The 17,728-nt window shown below is 42.3% G+C and overlaps 1 protein-coding gene and 1 non-coding gene across 2 annotated transcripts in view; both read right to left on the bottom strand.

Annotated features, from left to right (window-relative positions):
- Positions 1-17,182, bottom strand: part of Tmem65 (transmembrane protein 65) — a 42,401-nt gene extending 25,219 nt beyond the window's left edge. The window contains exon 1 of the mRNA XM_055626743.1: positions 16,568-17,182. Within this exon, the coding sequence (XP_055482718.1) occupies positions 16,568-16,853 (286 nt within the window). The 5' untranslated portion in view covers positions 16,854-17,182. The remainder of the gene's footprint in view (positions 1-16,567) is intronic.
- On the bottom strand, positions 12,726-12,889 carry LOC129690920 (U1 spliceosomal RNA). Its single transcript, XR_008722373.1, has one exon. It is a non-coding gene; the product is annotated as a U1 spliceosomal RNA (small nuclear RNA).
- Positions 17,183-17,728: the final 546 nt, after the last annotated feature.

Here is a 17,728-nt window from a genome sequence, read left to right as displayed (position 1 = left end):
TGTGCCTCTATAGTTCTCTGAAGCTCTGACAACTCGTCTCTAACAAGTTCTAAACACTGTCTGAGTGGTATTCAGTTCCTATCCTCACAAAATTTCATTAACCCATAAAGGCATAAATTAACTCTATCTTTTCACACACTGTATTGCATTCTTAGGCAATGCTAAAAGTTTACTAGTTAATATTAAATGCTAAATAGACTATGAATTAAAATTAGGACAAAGAATATTGATTTTAAACTATTTTTTCTCTGTGTAGATTTCACATATAAATACATATACATATAATTCCACCACTGCTACTATATGAAAATGTACAACTACCAAATCTAAAACGACAGCTAAACAGCCTTTCACTTCTCTTTCACTCTGGCATTAACATGAACTTAGAACTTATATAAACTTTTAGACTACTTAAGATTGCATGTCTACGTATGGGAGGAGCACCGACATAAGTCTCACTACTTAGCCCAGGGTGGTTTTAAGCTAGGAAAGCTCTTGTCTCAACCTCCTCATGGAGCAGAAATGCATGAGCTGCTACGTGGCTGTTACTGTCTCATGGTCACAAATTGAACCCTTTCATTAGCTGAGCATGCAGTTATCACTCAATCACAACCACAGGCCAGGGTGAGACAATGGAAACACTCTGCTAAAAATCTAAAATATTAGTGCAAAGGAAATGTTCTTAAGCATTGGATTTCTAACAAGCAAGAAGTGCTGTCACATAGATGCTTCGCTATTTGCAATCAACATCTGCCAAACAACACTGTAAGATTGTACTGTACCGAAAGTATCAGGGCTCTCTGCTGCTGATACCTCCTTCGCACGCTTCACAATGACCATCTCAGGTTTAGGAAATCTGCATGCTAAAAATATTCTAAAATCAGAATGCAGTCAAGCAATGAAGTCATTACAGCAGACCTTCCTATGCACAGTACTGTAAAACTGACAATGCAGGACTAAATGGTACAGTCATAATAGCCAGTGAGGGCTAGGTGTAGCTCCAGGGTACAGCACTTGCCTAGTAGGTGAGGCCTAGCTTGTCTTAGATCCCCATCACTGAAAAATAATAATAACAACAACAACCAGTAGGAAATTTTTAAATTACTCTGCGACCTTATTTATCTCCCCACCTCCCATGACCCAGAGTAGGGGACATGGCTATAACCGGAGCACTAAGGAGGCAGAAAAATTAAGAACAAGAGTTAAAACCAACCTAAACCACAGAGTAAGTTCCAGGGCAGCCTGAGCTTAGTGAAACCCTTTCTTCAAAAAGAAAAAGGAAGGAGAGAGGGGAGGAGGGGCACCCATATGGACGCTGGAGGACAGCTCCTATCATATGACACTATATGTCAAAGGCCACCACCCTGGCCTCAGGCCTCTAGCTATGACAGAACAAAGCAAGTACGCTTCCTCCTCCTCTTCCGGAAGACAGGCCTCAATATATAGGTGACTTGGGATTAGAGGTGTGCGCTCTCACACTTTTCATTTCTCTGTTCACACTTTCATTTTTCCCATCAATTCCTCATTCATGCGTTGTTTGCTTGTTTGTTTTGTTGAGATAGGGTTGCGTTGTGTTGCCCAGAGAGGCTTAAACTCCTGAGCCCAGATAACTCTCGCCTCATTCTCCCAAGTATTCCAACTGCAGTCACATGCAACCACACTTGACCTTCAATTCCCTGTCGATGATCTACTCTGTAAAATGTTCCATGGGCTTATCACTAGGAGACAAGAAGGAAACACAACTGCATGCTTTTCTAACAATGAACTGAATAATGAATACAGTGTCCAAATATGAACACACTGTGATGAGACTAGCCACGACTAACCATCACACACGTGTGTTTACAGAGTGGTTTGTGAATTGAGGCGCTCACCAAACTTACAGAGAAGTCTGTACATTATACAATTATTCAACTTAATAAACAAACAAAGCTAAAGCCACATTGTTAGAGCCTGATGCTACTTTATTTAACTAAAGCATCCTCATTTAAATCCATTTACCTGAGAACTATATAAAGCACAAACAGCCTATATAAATGAAAATTTGATAATTTAATAAATTATGCATAAACTATATGCAAATCAAGAAATTATTTTCCTTAGAAGTTAAATATTTTCTTTTTAAATTATTCAATTTTACTATCATTCAACTACCAGCCTAGGATTTACTAATCTACAATGAAGCAAAGTTCAGCTGTTAAACCTTGTTAAAAATAAAGGAATTTTACCATAAATTTGACTAGAAAGGTTTTCAACCTGCCTTCCCACCTATGACTGGAAAAAACAAACAAACAAACAAAAATACTTAAGAGTCATTAAAAAAAAAACTCATAAAAAATTATCCCTGATACCAGAGTTATATATATAGTCAATAAAGAACAGAAATGCGTAACGTGACTTTCCAGCAGGAAGAACTGCGCTCCTAAGTCAAGATTCCAGAAAAAAAGGCTCTGGGATTAGCCTTAAAGCACTGCGAATTTTAAGCAAGTAAGAGGAAAAGGAGGGAGCCCTTCTTCCCATAAAACATAGACTAAAAGCCACCAGCTCTGACTAAGGCAGGCAGGCATTTATACAAAAGTGAGGAAGCCAGAATGACATACAACAGGGTTTCACAGCTACAGAGGGGTAAAAGGTAGATGTATAGGAGGGGCGGGGAGAAGAGGAGGGTCAATCTGGAGCAAGGTAGGAAATCCACTTTGGGTAAGAAGGCTTCCTTCCATGGGGTAGAGTGGAAGGAGTTGTGGCACTGGGTGTCAGTGGCCTAACTAAAGTGAAAGAACATTTGCATGAGAAGGCATCAGCAGTGCCAGCGGTGGTACGCTGGTGCCGAGAAAACAAATACATTAGTACTAATAGGACTCAGGTTTCTATACAAGAGAGAAGAGAGTTACAAATGCAGAAACTAAGAAACTAAAATGGACCATGTGGTAATAGTTTAATTACATGTTCTTTATAACACACACGCGCGCACACGCACACACACACCTATGCACCTAATTCTTTGTTCACTAACTGTTCAGGTTGATAATAATGCTACTAGGTGTCAAGGTTATGTAACCAACAGGGAGATTTGAGGAACCACTGCAGACATAACAATTAAATAGTGTGCTACTTGTCTAGAACTTCTTGCTCTACAGAAGCATTGGATAATTGCTGAAACCTTAAAAGCATCTTTGAAGTAACGAGTAGTAACATACTCATGCTACCATATAGCCATAGGACAATGTTCTTTATTTTAAAAATTATTTAAAATTTCCATCCACATTTACAGTGTATCTTATTCACAGCCACCCCACACTCCCTCTCTCCAGTTCCCTCATACTTGCAACAAATCTCCCTCTCCCATATGCACGTAAGTGTGGAAGGCCTCTACAAGGCATGAGCAGACTCCTAGCACCCCAGCCCCAAAACTGACTCTCCCTTCCTTGGCAGCCACCCACTACCAATAAATCCTCAGTCAGAGGTGGCACCTTGCAAGTCTTCCCTCCTTCCATGTTGGAAGTTTTAATCGGCTTGTTTGTGTGCAGGCAACCACCACTGCTGTGAGTTCGTCTGTGCCACTGATGTGATGACATGTCCAGAGGAGAGCATTTCAAAACACTGCTCCCATCCTCTGTTAGATTCTTCCCACTCCCTCTTCTGCAGTGTTCCCTGAGCCTTGGGAGCACTGAGCTCCGGCATCTACAGCATCTACTGCTGACCACTCAGTCACTGACTCTTAGCACTTTAAACAGTTGTGAATTAACCACCACTGGACACAGTGAGCAGTTTCTCTGACTAAGGTTGGAATCAGCACATAAACATGAGTATTTAAAAGAAGCTGGACAACATGACCACTTAGTCCAACTATCAACAGCCTCTCCCTTTGAGCCTATCACTTCTCCAGCCTTGGGTTTTCACAGTGTTTTCAGCAGTACCAAGAATGACGTAATCCTGTGGAGCAGGCCTCAAATCCAATCAAGAGAGTGGCTGGTTACCCGACAAACTGTTTTGCCTTTATTGTACTATCTTGCCTGGCAGGTCAGTATTGCAACATGCAGGATCCAGCACTGGATAAGACCACTGATGCCCTTTCTGCCCCCCAGAAGCCTGCACAGCACCTTCTACCACTGGAAAAGCCAGCTAGCAGGGAGAGTTTCTTGGTCAGTTCAAAATTAACTTCCTCAAGTCCTACAACCAGTGTGGTATCTTCAGTAGCAGGGTCTTACAGTCTAGTTGTGGTAGGAGCACAACAGGAACAGCAGCAATGGTCTATATGGTATGGGTGATTCTGGGCCTCCCTGACCATAGGGAGGTGACCTGTACATAGACAGCACTGAGATTTTCATTAATAAATTGTCTCCTGGGAGCAGTGCTGTCAATACCTCTGTTCAGTGCCATTTTTTTCTTTTAATTGTATTTTTAATTATTTTACAAACTAGTGTTTCATAAGATTTCTTCATACATCCTTATTTTTTTGTTAGCCCTTCTCCATTCCTCCAGAAAATTGTTCCTGTTTGTAGAAAATGCACATCAAAGGACTCTGATTGTAAGTTTTACTAAGAGATGGCTCTTGGCATCCATTCGTCTTGGGGGCGGGGGAGCTGTAGCTGGAGAGTACTACTTTACCTATGTACACCTCCACACTCTGCCCAGAGCAGTCTACAGTCAACAGCTCCTCTTCACAGAAGCAGAGACCAGAACTGTCACCCACCTCAGGACAATAAAGAGGAGCCATCCCACCTCCACAACTCCCCACAGGTCAGCTGAGTCGCCTCTTCAGACAATACCAAAGCTTCATTTCTTCCCCTGCTGAGCCTGGCCTGGGTCCTCCTTTCTCTCCTAAGGTAAGGACTGAAGCAAAAATACCCAATGTACTTCTTGCCGGTTAGTCTTTGTCTCAAGGACTGCTTCCCGAGGAACTGTAACCTACGACTGAGATAATAGGGCTTCATCCCAGGAACTAGTTTTCTAATGATTCGAGGAAAGAAAAAATGTTCAATACTGAACAATACTTGGAAGTCTGTAAATATAAGGTTGTACCAAAAAATTCTAAGTAATCAGAAATAAGTGCATGAGGAGAACAGCATTTTAAAAAGCAAATGAAAACGATCTATGTGTGGAGGCACGTTCATTGAGGAAATACTTCATTGGAGAGTATGTTCTAGGCAATATTAGCAAATAAAAGAACATGAATAGAAAGTAATTCAACAATGTATCACTTAATAGGGACACATCTGAGACAAGCGCTGTCGGGAAATTTTAGTTGTGCAAGTATCAGTATGTTTAAACAGTGATGTTGTCACCAGGCAATTTCGTGTTTCAGAACCACCATGCTCTATGCAGTTCATCACTGCAATGGTCTGAGTGTGGTCTGACTGACCTCTAAAGGTGCACTGGTCCCCAGGGTAGAGAACCTTTATACCCACTCTCCTGAGAGGTTCCCTGGGTCACTGGGGACATGCCCTAAAAAAGATTATGGGAGCCCACAGGATCCAGGTCCTATCTGTCTCACGCACATCCTCCCCCCAGTCCCTGACTGTCTGTTTGCAGACTCTACCTTTTCCGGTCTACTAACAGCTTTCACATGACTCCCATGCTGCCGCCTGCACCATTGAAGAAAATACAGCCAAGAGGCAGCTGCAAAGCTTGAAAAGCTAGGTGGTTTAGACTCTGCTTCCACAACCCCAAGCTGCGTTTATCTTTTAGTAATATTAGCTGTCACAGGTATTCACTCATTGATACAAATCTGATATGGTCCAACATCATTATGTAGCATTTGTTACACAGCATTCATTTCCCAAAGGTGGTTGCTGTATGGCTAAAAAAAAAAAACTATGTTCATTCACAAGACATCTTTTTTCTAATGTCTTTAAAAAGCAAGCCCCTCTGAAGCAGGAAAAAAAAAATTCTTAGATTTTTTTTAATACAAGATCATTTGTGCATGCAAATATAAAATTCTACCATTCTCACAAAATGTTCTACATCTTTATCATCATGATCACATTTGTTTATACTTTTCAATTCAAATGTACCTATGTTTACTATCTGCATAGTTTCAATTCTCTACTATCTTAAAAGAAACAAAGGAATAAAAAGCTCTAACTTTTGTTACTTAAAATAAAGTCCCTGAACCTGTAACATGGAAATCCCTGGGAACTCTTGAGAAAGTGTGAAGCCTTTAAACCTACTGAGATAGATCCTTCATTTATACCTTAGTTTCAGGTAATGTACATGTAGTAAACTCTGTTAAACCAAGTTTACTTTCCATTGAAATAGAGAGGTACAAGAAACATTACCCACCTTCATAACAAAATAAGTCTAAAGTCGATTCAGATTCAAAGCTTAACTTCAGACCCCTAAGAGAACTGTAGCTACAGACAGAGCAACTGGAACTTCGTCAAGAGCCTCCAAGGGCAGAGGAGACATCAGCAGTTGTTTACCTGGGACGGATGCAACCTTACACCAGGAGAAGAGTCCAGCAACAACAGGTGAAGAGCAAGAAAAGGCAACGAGAAGAGAGACAGTACAAAGACACTAGGACACACACAGCCTAGGGTTTCTGCCTGCACCTTCTTGAAGATTTCTACTCAAAATTATACACAATGAACCCAAAGTGTCCCTGGGAGTACAGTACTCCATGGCATCTTGGTTCTCACTGCCACTCAAGGCCAAATGCAGCTTGAAAGACCTTGGTTCAAATTCATGACTACTATTTATGAACTGCAGTGTTTCAACTACCCATAGAAAGTGTTCTGCTCTTAAGAGAAACAAAATGGTTTAACTACAGAAAACAAAGACAGTATTTTGCTCCTATCATTCCTCAGCATTTTTAAAAATCAAATTAGTATGTCTCTAGATTACATGGTTAGAGTGCTTTTTTTTTTTTAAACTCATTTCAAGTTAACTCATTTCATTTTTAACTCATTTTTAACTCATTTCATTTTAACTCATTTAACTCATTGCTGGCTTGACCCAAATGGAATTTCCAACAATTTCTGTCATCCTTAGTCCACAAGCACTGGGAACTTAAGCAATGTGGAAAGCACAGTGTCTGAAGCTGATGATATGAAATTAAGATATTAATGGAATCTTGTCTTATGAACACTTCCATTCTGCTAACATACTCTTATATCTTCCACAGCAACAAGCCCATGGCCCAGTTCAGCATGTAAATTCCTACCTTCCCTGTCTGCCTAGGAACACAGACAGAGCTATCTGAATTCATGTCTCCAAACTATAAGCCACCTGACTACCCCCAAAATTTATTTTTAGTTTCTGAGTTTGAACTGATCACAGCTGATAATTTATCTAAATACAAACTAGACTTTGCTCACTTTACCTACATATGGTGCAAATATAAATGCTGGCAAAATCCACTTTGCCTATAAGCTTCTCATAAAGAACAGATTCTACCTGCTAAATGGCCCACACATTTTCTACAGAATGCTGCCAAAAAAAAAGTATAATTTGTTTACATATGAAATTTAAGTTTTTCATAATGAAAAATTTTAATTACTTTTCAGTTTTCTTCAAACCTGTAGAAAGCAGAGTGGATTTCTGAGATTCCAGCAATGCAAGATGACCCTCTAGACATATGCCTACTAGGTCACCTTTGTTGCTGGTTACAGGAAAAAATGTTAAAATATCATCCTCCTGTGAAGCCATGTTTCAAGTATAGCACAAGAACACTATTTTCCAATTTACAATAAATTGAGGGTCAGAATGAGGTAGAGACAAAGAAACACGAGATATCTGAATTCATATACCTTGGGAATCATGATTGATGAACTAGAATTCTACTCAGGAACCACATGGGGAAATTAGCATATTAATTAACAAATTACCAAATGACAAATGAGTACAGAGAAGATCAGGTAAAACCTAACCCACAGCTCCCTTCTGCACCCCAAGTTCCCTTTCCAGAGTTAAACCCTTCCAAATCTGTATTTCTTCTCAGCCAACTAAATCTGGCTACTCCCCACAAGGCCATCATAACCTGCTTCTGGCGAAGACGCTGCTGCTCCCCTTGTTCTGAGAGCCAAGGGATGCCCCAGCAGAGTGCCCCCTCACCATATAAACTGCCAGACCACCTTCTCTTTTGAAATGCGTTCTTTGCTACTTAGCTCCTAGACATATTACTGCTCTTTTCCATCTCTCTCTAGACATTCATTGCCATCTAATTCTGGGTTTTCTTCCTCTCTCTCCATCCAGCAAGCACTAGTGTGTCTCAGAACTACCTCCTAGGATAGTGGTTCTCACTCAACCTGTGTGTTGCAATCCCTTTGGCGGGGGCGGGGTCACATATTAGATATCCTGCACATCCGATATTTACATTACGATTCATAACAGTAGCAAGATTACAGTTATGAGGGAGTAATGAAATCATGTTATGGCTGAGGGTCACCATGACACGAGGAACAGTATCAAAGGGTCGCAGCATTGGGAAGGTAGAGAAGGACTGCTCTAGGAGCTTCCCCTTCACTCTGCTCACTCTGCCTACCCACCTTACTATCAACGTGAGTAGGGTGCCCAGGCTTGAATCTTCCCCTGGAACTCCAGTATCCACACACCCAACTAACTACTAAATGGGTCTCCATCATTATCTCACCAGCCTCCATTACATAGGAAGCTATGGATAAACTCGAATATTAGTTTTCTGACTTTCCCAAACTTTTACACCATCTTATTAACTATTCTGCACACTGAGGACCCCTGTTGACAAAGTAAAGAAGCCATGTTTACTTTTATATTGAATACGTATTTGTGAAAATATACGAAAGACAGACTATGATATGTTACCAGCTGGGTATGGTACTGCAGGCCTACAATACCAGCACTTAGGAGGCCGGAGGAGATTGAACTTGAGGCAACTCTACCTAAAAAACGCAAGCCAACAAACACACCAAAAAAGATGATACAGGCACATTTGTTTTTATTTTGTTTGTTTGTTTTTTTAATTGGCTAATTGGATATTCATCCTGGTGCAAATATTCAAAAAGGAAGGGTAACAATTGAGGTTCTGAAGCCAAACAAGGCTGAGTAATAACTCAAATATGATACCCATCTTAAAAAATCTTAGGGAAAGAACTCAGCCTCTGTTTCATAATCTATAAGATAAAGATACTCTCTTCCAAGAATAGTAAACAAGGTTAGTATCAGAAAAGTCAGTTCAGTATGTCCAGAATCTATCAAGTACCCAATAACCTACAGAGCAGCAGTGATGGCATGCTTACAATAGCAATACTTACAGTAGCAACACAACAAAAATTCAGAAGTTACATTACAAAATCCCAGACCGACTTTTAAATTGCAGATTTTTTAAAAAACATATTAAATAGTCTATCCTGAGATTTAGTAGGAAAACAGAAAATCTGGACTAGCCAAAAGCATCATTCTAACTTAAATTTCTCTGCAGCTTAAAGACTCATAAAAACAATGCCCCAGAAAACTACTTTTTTGGGTGTTTGGAACAATGGCAATCCAGCCAGAACTCATATATTATTAATGAAAACACTCACAAGAAAGGTCTTAACTGAAATAGCTGAAGCTGATCTATAACCATGTGATGGATGTCAGTGGCTGGCTGGAGAGAGGATTGGTCCTTGAAGTCTCTATCAAGATACTTCTGAGTGTGGAGTGAAAGGGCACAAGGTTTTGCTTTATTAGTAAAAGAAAAATAAATTATAAGCATCATGGAAAAGTAACAAATAGCAGAACAGCACACTTTAGAAACAGTAGCAGAAATGCCAAGAAGCACACCTCCTCACAAAGGAGGACAGAACCACCAGGAATGAATGAGAAGATAACAGAATATGTGAGGGCATTGCAGGGAGGTGGAGAGCAGACCAAACTCAACACGCTTCACTCTCACTATGACAGTCTAAAGATGCCACCTAAAACAGCTGTGTTTTGCAAGCATCTGACATAGTGACTGGTACGTCTACCAAATAGAAGTAGCCTCAGAGAAAATCACTGTACCAAAATACAGTATAGAAGGATTCTGGCAGAGAAGAAAATGTTCAGAAAGACTACATCAAAAGCCAGCAGAATAAATATTTCATAGTTTCCCTGTGAAATCTTTTTTCCAAGAGCCTCACATTAATCAGATTGAGGTGATTTTACCATGTAACTACTTGTTACATGATAGTGTACCTTACCTTAAAGAAGACACAAAGACATAAGCCAAAGACAAGGCCGGAGTCCTGTAAAGCTTCATACTAATTAATTCAACTGACTTGAGCAAGATGCTAACAGAATCTGCGCTCAGGGATTTGGTCTCCATTTATTCCAGTGATTTTATAAGCAGGCATGCCAAAGGTAGGCAGACAAGAATGTGATTACGCAAACATGACTATTTTTAGAAAAACTAAATCTCTATTAATAATGATTTAATATCAGGTCATACTCAACATTCAAAATCACCCAGCTTCTTTCATTTCCATGCAACCCTCTTCATGATCCTATAAATCACTGACTTTATAGTGTTCCAACTTCTCCACCCACAAATTTTGTAAATTTGCTTATCATAACTGATATTTTTTAAAAAATGGACTACTGAGATAGAAAATGCCAAATAGTAAATTAAACTAGGGTGATGTCTGATTTATTTGAAAGCAGTGTTTTCTAACTTTAGATGTTTAGAATTTAGTTAAAGAAAAAACAACACAATTGAGAAAAAGTTATCGGTAAAGTTTATTGATAAGACAGATGAGAAGTTGGCTAAATATGTCAGGAATTATCCTCTGTCCTCATCAGGACACAAACACATGGAAAATTAAGCACGGAAGTTGGGGCAAAGGCATGCAGCCAATAGCAAGCACCGTGGATGCTGAGAAGAGACAAGGGAGAACAACTAAAACAATATCAGCATATCATATAAATGATGTCTCTCAGCCAGGAGATTTTGATGTCTCTTTCTACAAGTCTCCATATTATCTACCATCCAAGAAACATGTAGCTACAGGTAGAGATATTTTTTGGCCAACACTACTAGGAGAGAGTAGAAAGGCACCACCAGTGAATGGTAGACATAGGACAGGAATGCTGTTAAATAACCTCTGAGGGGGACAGCCCCATAGCCAAGAATTATCCAGGCCAAAATGCCAACACCTAGAAAAGTAAGAAATCCCGATAAAGACAGAGGAACGCTGTACACCTCAGTGTCTAACGAATTATTGTAGTAGAACCTGTTACAGGAACAAATGTTCCAAAATGTTCCTATACCCTTATGAAAACTAACATGATCATCTGCAAAATCTTCAACAGAAAATTCATTCAATATACAGATATAATGGAACTGTGATTATTAGGTATGATCACTCACATAAAATGATTTTTTTCTTTCCTTGAATCTGGAATAGGCCTAGTGACTTGCTTTCTTGATCAATAGAATGCAGCAAAGATGACAGTGTGGGCTTCCAAGACTAAGTCATAACAAGTTTGTAGGAAGCTGGACCTAGGATCTCAAAGATGTCCATAGCCTTATCCTCCAAAATTTGAATATGCTACCTATAAAGCAAAGGGACTTGACAAATGTGATTTAAGATTTTGAGAGAGATTATCCCGAATTATCTCATTGGATCATAAAAGTTGTCACAAGCTTTGTACAGTGACATATGCAATAAGGTTTGTCCAGGGTATAATTATTGCTAATTTAAAACTAAAACAAGGGGGAGGCAAAAAGGTCAAGGGGAAAGAAGATAACGCAACAATTGAAGCAGAGATTCAAGTGATAGGGCCATCAGCCAAGGAATGCTAAAGCCTGGAAGAAGCAAGGAACAGATTCTCCCTGGAGACTCCAGAAGGACATGGCCTTGCTGACAAGTGCCTTTAAGACTCATTTTGGACCCTGGGTTGCCAAAACAGCACAAGAGGAACTGTGTTGTCTAAGGCACTGAATGGGTGCTAACTTGTTGCCGCAGCAATAGGGAACTGATAAAGTTTTACAGCTTTTCTACCCAACTTGAAACACTTTTTCTAGGAACTCTCTGACCTATTACCTACATGCTAGAGCCATTCTGAAATGTCATGGTCACATTACTGAGGAAATATGTATCTGCCTGAGTCAGTAGCCCACTGTGAGTAAAACTTTCATGGGCTGACTTCTGGTAAACCCGTGGTGTCTCCTGCCCTCTTGCTAAGGCTAGTTTGTGGCTACCCATCCCTTATTCCTCTTTTATTATCTCAACTAAAACACTGAAATGTCTTTACCTGTGTCCTAATTGGCATAGGAAATGCTTTTATCTTTGAGCGAAAACTGAGATTATTGCAATCCTTCCCAGAGGCTAAGATATGGGTGTAACTGCTTCTTTTTCAGATAATCCTGAGGAACAGGCTGTGTAAAACAAGAAAAGAATTTTTAAAGGTACAAGATCCATAGTAAAGCGATCTCCAGGACAAAACTTGGTTAAGTGTAAGTACTCCAGATGTCTAGCCCAATAGCTGTCAGATTTTCATTTTTGTCAAAGGCCCTTTAGGCTATTTGCCAAGTACTCCAAACAGAGTGCCTTATCCTACCTCAAATAAACAAACGCGAAAGGAAGGAATGAAGACATTACAGCTTAGAACTATATAAGTAATATGGAGTACATAAGTAGTAAAAACAAACTTTAAAAGTGCACAGTTACTGTTTACACAGAGGGGGTGGAAAAAAGCAAGGAGAAAAAGCTAATAAATCTGCTGCTGCTGACAGAAATACTGCACTAGCACTAGTCACTTAGAAATATCGTCTTTTTTTTTTTTTTTAAGAGTAAAACAGGAACACAGTCCCTCACTACCACAAACCATACAGTCAAGTTTGCCCCACTTGGGGAAGTCACAGGGGTCAGCACACGCTGAGTGCCATGGATGAGCCTCACCTAGGAAAACCACCTCCTTGATCATGGTATCACCTCTGCCAGCTAAGTATCACCTTGATATATCTTCTTTCCCTTACATAAAATTGTTTTCTTTTTTAAGTTTTGACTATATTTGACAATAATATTCCCATAGAAGCTTTTTTCAAATCTCATCCCTTATGGTATCTCTCCCAGAGCCAGCTCTTGTCTTACATAACTCCACAGTAACTGTTCACTAAACCTTCATTAAGCATGGCAATCAGCCTCCAACATGACGGCAAAGGCTCCCATTCTCAGATGCAATATTCACATCCTGCATAGGAACCTCCTACAAGGTACCACAGCAAACAAGAGATTGCATCTAAAAAACTAGCTTCTAGAACTCCTTCCTTCCCCTGAGCATCATCTTCCCTCCTCTACCTCTCCCTCTCTCCAGGAATTCTGTCTTGAAAGCTCTCAGCCCTCTAGAAAGGTCCATATATCAAAAAACAAAAACAAAAAACTGACACTGCCAGCCAATAGCCTTGTGAGTGAGAGAGTGAGTCCTCCTGGGAATGAATCCTCCAGCCCCAGGCAAGACCTCAGAAAGCCAAAAGCCTGACTTCAGTATCATGAGAGACTGAGTAAGAAATACCCAAATAAGTGGCTCCAGGACTCAGGAACATTAGAAATTGTAAGGTACTTGCTCTGCAGGAACATCAGAAACTGTAAGGTACTTGCTCTGTGTTCTGTGTTTTTTAAACAATTTGTTTTATAGTAACAGGTATCAACTAATACAATGACTACTGCCTTGTTTCAAAGGCAAAATGTACTTCTAAAGGTTTTAAAAATAATTATGAACTTCTGAACAGAAATGTTAGTTGCAAAAATGAGGAAGAAGAGTGCTTTAAAAATCTTGGCTAACGCCAAAAGGCAACTATAATAACACCAGCTTCTCAGCTCAGTCTTCTAACAGCCAATCCACTGTTGAGCAGGTGAGAGTGCAACAGAAACTTTCTCTTCAAACCGAAAAGGATATCAGTCTGTAATTTTAAAATCAAATAACCCAACTCAGTAATAAGATAAGCTGAGCTGTCCCACAAAGTCTGCCTCATCTGTTACAAACCGTTTCTGGAGTGTTATCTTGTCACAAATTATACCACAGGCCTACATGATAGATACATGAGGAAGATAAGGACCAAGTTACAAATTTCAGCAGACCTCATGAGCCATCTCAAAACAGAGATGATTTTTTTTTTCTTTCTGCAGTATTTCATCAAAGCCAGAATGCTTCCCAGGAAGATCAAAGCAGCTTTCCAAGAGCGCCCAGGCTTTCCACAGTAAGAAACAGCCTCACAGTGACTTACTCTCGTTAGAAAGTGTAGTAGTAGATACTCAGATATTTAGTACATTAGTTGGTAGTTTAAAACGTTATAAAGACGGGTGAGATGGCTCACTAGTAAGGCACTTGCAGCCTGGCCTAAGGACCCGAGTTTGATCTCCTCCAACAGTATATTGGAAGGAAAGACTGGACAGCTCCCACACACTGTCGTCTGGCAGTGTGGCAGTGCCACACAAGCATGCAGCGGCACACGCACACACAAGTAATTAAAGTATAATTAAAATATGTTTAACAAGAAATACTGAAAAATTAACTGAAGAAAAACATGAGAAGCTTTCACTTTAAAAAAAAAGAAAACAAAAAAAAAAAAACCCTCCACTGACCTCAGCAATAGTGGGGCATGCATTCCCGATGCAGTAATCCTTTTGCCTTATGAACAAGATAACTTACTAAGCAGGTCTAGCTAGCTATCTCTTTAACTACATGTACTAGAGATGAAATTGTTAAGTGAGCACCAGGGCATGCTAAAAAATTAATGTGGCAGCTCCTCTAGGCGTCGCTTAGCTCAAGTGATTTAGTCAGTAGCATCAAAAAGTAGACGACCAAATTCTGAAGTTCTTTACTTTTCTAAACAAGAGGCATTAAGCCACCAAATTGTTTCCCATATACTTAGCCATTTCTCCTGAACAAATACATTTAAATTACCAATGGCTTCCTCCAATAACTTAGATCATTAAACTTTATTGATGCTAAAGACCTCTGTGGACTTGAATTTTTAGGTCCTTCTTAGGATATCGAAAACCATCATAGATTTTAAAGTACTATCTTCATTAGGAAATGTAGCTCTCCTACCTGATACACTGCTAACGTGTACAAAAACAGTAATGCATGAGATAAAATTTAGCAAGTCAGGTATTGCGGAACATGCTTTTCAATAACTGATATAAAATTATATTCACAGGGCCCTCCAATCTTGCAACATATTGACAATGTAGAATTTCTAAAACCCTGCTTTAAAAGAAAAGGGAAAATGGATGTGTACATAGTCTTGCCTGGGCGACAAAAATTGACTTAGGATTTGACTGTCTAAATCGTTTTCAAAGGGCACATTTTCAGAATTGAGTCTTTTTAAGCCACACATAGAACACACACATAGACTAAAAATATGCTGGTATTCATTTATGATTTCCTGTAATATTGTGATTTACTAACTGAATGTGTTGGGATGTTGCATTTCCTGTAAAAAGCATTTTGGGTAATCAATGCCTGAAATTATCCACTACCTTATATTGATTCACAATCTCCTAAACTGGAAAAAAATTTAAAGTAGTTAAAGGGTACAACTTAAGATTCTTAAAGTAGTAAAGGGAAGCCATGCTAATATCCTCTTACACATGGGCCAAAAACAAACTTTAAGACATCTGAGAGCCACGTTACAAATTAATGTGCTCCATTCTTCGGAACCTATGGGATGTTTATATAATGCTAAACAGTACCAACTTCAACTGTTGAAAAACTTTCCAACACATCCGAATGCTATAAAATAGTAGCTGTGTTTTGTACATACGACAGAATTTACGTAGCAAAAATATACATTTAAAGACTGAATCCATTTCGGTCTTTGCGTCTTTTCAAGTCTCCTTCTGAACTTTTAGCCTTTTCACCTACACTCAAATTCTGACCTACCACATTCCACACTTGTTTTAAAAATATCGTATCTTAACACGTCTGTTTAAAAATAGCTTTCCTTTCATCTTTTCCCAATTATTTTAAGTAGAAGCGTGCTTTCCATTTTTCAAGCCACAGATCCCCTAACCTCAAGCACCCAAAACCTCGCTTCATTCTTTCAAACTCCAAGGAAACAAACATTGGAGTTCAATCTGAATCTCCAGGCTTCCAGTATATACTCAGTTGCTGGCTTGATACATTCCTTCCACTTCCCAGGAAAAGATTTCCTTGGGCGGCTCAGAAGTGAGTAGCAATATACAACCTAGAGCATCCCTGCCTGGGAAAGCTACACCCCTTTGGGGGACAGCACACACCTTCAGGAAAGTTTCCTCCTGCCCGCCTAGCTCGTGGCACTTTCTTAGCGCAGGCAAGACACGGCACCTGCACGGGTGCAGGGTCTCAGGAAGGCACCGAAGGCTTAGGGAATGGAGGACTGGAGCGAGGAGGCACAGGACAAACCAAAACAACCGTCAGAGTCAGCTGGCATTTCAGGCTGAACCTCCTGAATTCCAGGGCTGGGGAGGCACCAGCCCGGCTTGGCCCTAGCTGCCTGGCACGACCCGCACGTGTCCTCCCTGCCTTGGGGACACTTGGGAAATGGAAAGTTTCCCCCTTTCGGACGCCCCAGACGCGGGGCCAGTGGGTGGGGAGGGGACAGGGGTCCAAGAACTAGGTCTTCCGAGGCGCCCCACCCGCTTACCTTGGGCGATGGCAATGGACTCGAAGCGGTGCAGCTCCTTGAGCAGGCAGCTCCTCTCGGTGGAGTGCAGGCTGTAGATGAAGTCGCGCGCGCCCTGCGCCGTGTTCAGCGCCTCCATGGGCTCCTTCTTGGGGTGTGTGCCCAAAAGCCGGGGACCGCCGGGGACCCCGAGCGCCAGCAGCCCCCGGCCGCAGCCGCACCAGGACGGAGGGCGGGGCGCGGCGGCAGGGCCCGGCCTCAGGCTGCGCGCCGTCCGGCTCCCCAGCAGCGGCAGCAGCCGGGACATGGCGCTGGAGCGCGACCCCCGCGGCAGTCCCAAGGGAAGGCGGCTGCGGGCGCCGCTGGACGGAGGCTCAGGAGCTGGACGCAGCCCGGCCCCGCCCCAGCTCCTCCTGACGCGCGGCCCGGACGCCCCGCACCATGCACTCGGCGGGCCCGCGCGGCGACCGCCTCCCCGCCGTGCCCGCTCCGCTTCCCGCAGGCCGCGAGCCCGGGAAAACTTTCTGTGCCGCGGCCGGGCCGGGAGCTCGGAGCGGGCGGGCAGTGCGGGCGGGCGCCTCCCGGGTGAGGAGCGGCGGCGCGGGCGAGCTCGGCGAGCGTGTCTGGTCTTCCAGAGGGATGAGTCACCGCGCGCCGCCCTCCCCCGGCGCCGCCCTCCGCCGCCGGTCGCTTTCCCACCTCTGGCCGCGCGCTGTCCCCACTCGGCAGGGCTGCGGCGCCCTCAAAGCATCCGCGCAGTCTCTCGGGCCGGAGCCGCAGCCGCCACCCCTAGCGGTGGAGACCGGGATGGCAGGGCGGGGCGATAGGGAGAAGGCGGGGTGTGGGCGGAGCTACGCAGGCGCATAGCCGCTTGGGAGGGAGCTTACCCTAGAGTCTCCACCCACTGCCTTGCGTGGAGGGGGAAGGAAGGGGTACGCACCCTGTCAGATGGCATCCGCCGGTGCTGAGTGCACCGCAGGGAACGGCAGAAATAAATGAATAAGGAGTTTGGTGCTCGCGGCCGGCGGCATGGTGCGGCTGCAGGCAGCTCTCCGCAGCACCGTCCTAAATCTGGAACTTGGACGGCCCTGGAGGAGCAGCGGGGCGGCTAAGAGCCTCGTGGGGTCACCGCACCCTGTCCAGGCCTGTGGGAATTGAGCACAAAGAGCCGCGCCCTGCGCC

This window comes from Psammomys obesus, unplaced genomic scaffold, assembly GCF_907164565.1.
Source record: "Psammomys obesus unplaced genomic scaffold, mPsaObe1.curated_primary_1811, whole genome shotgun sequence".
NCBI classification, from domain to species: Eukaryota; Metazoa; Chordata; class Mammalia; order Rodentia; family Muridae; genus Psammomys; species Psammomys obesus.
This window is presented reverse-complemented; position numbering and strand designations above follow the sequence as displayed.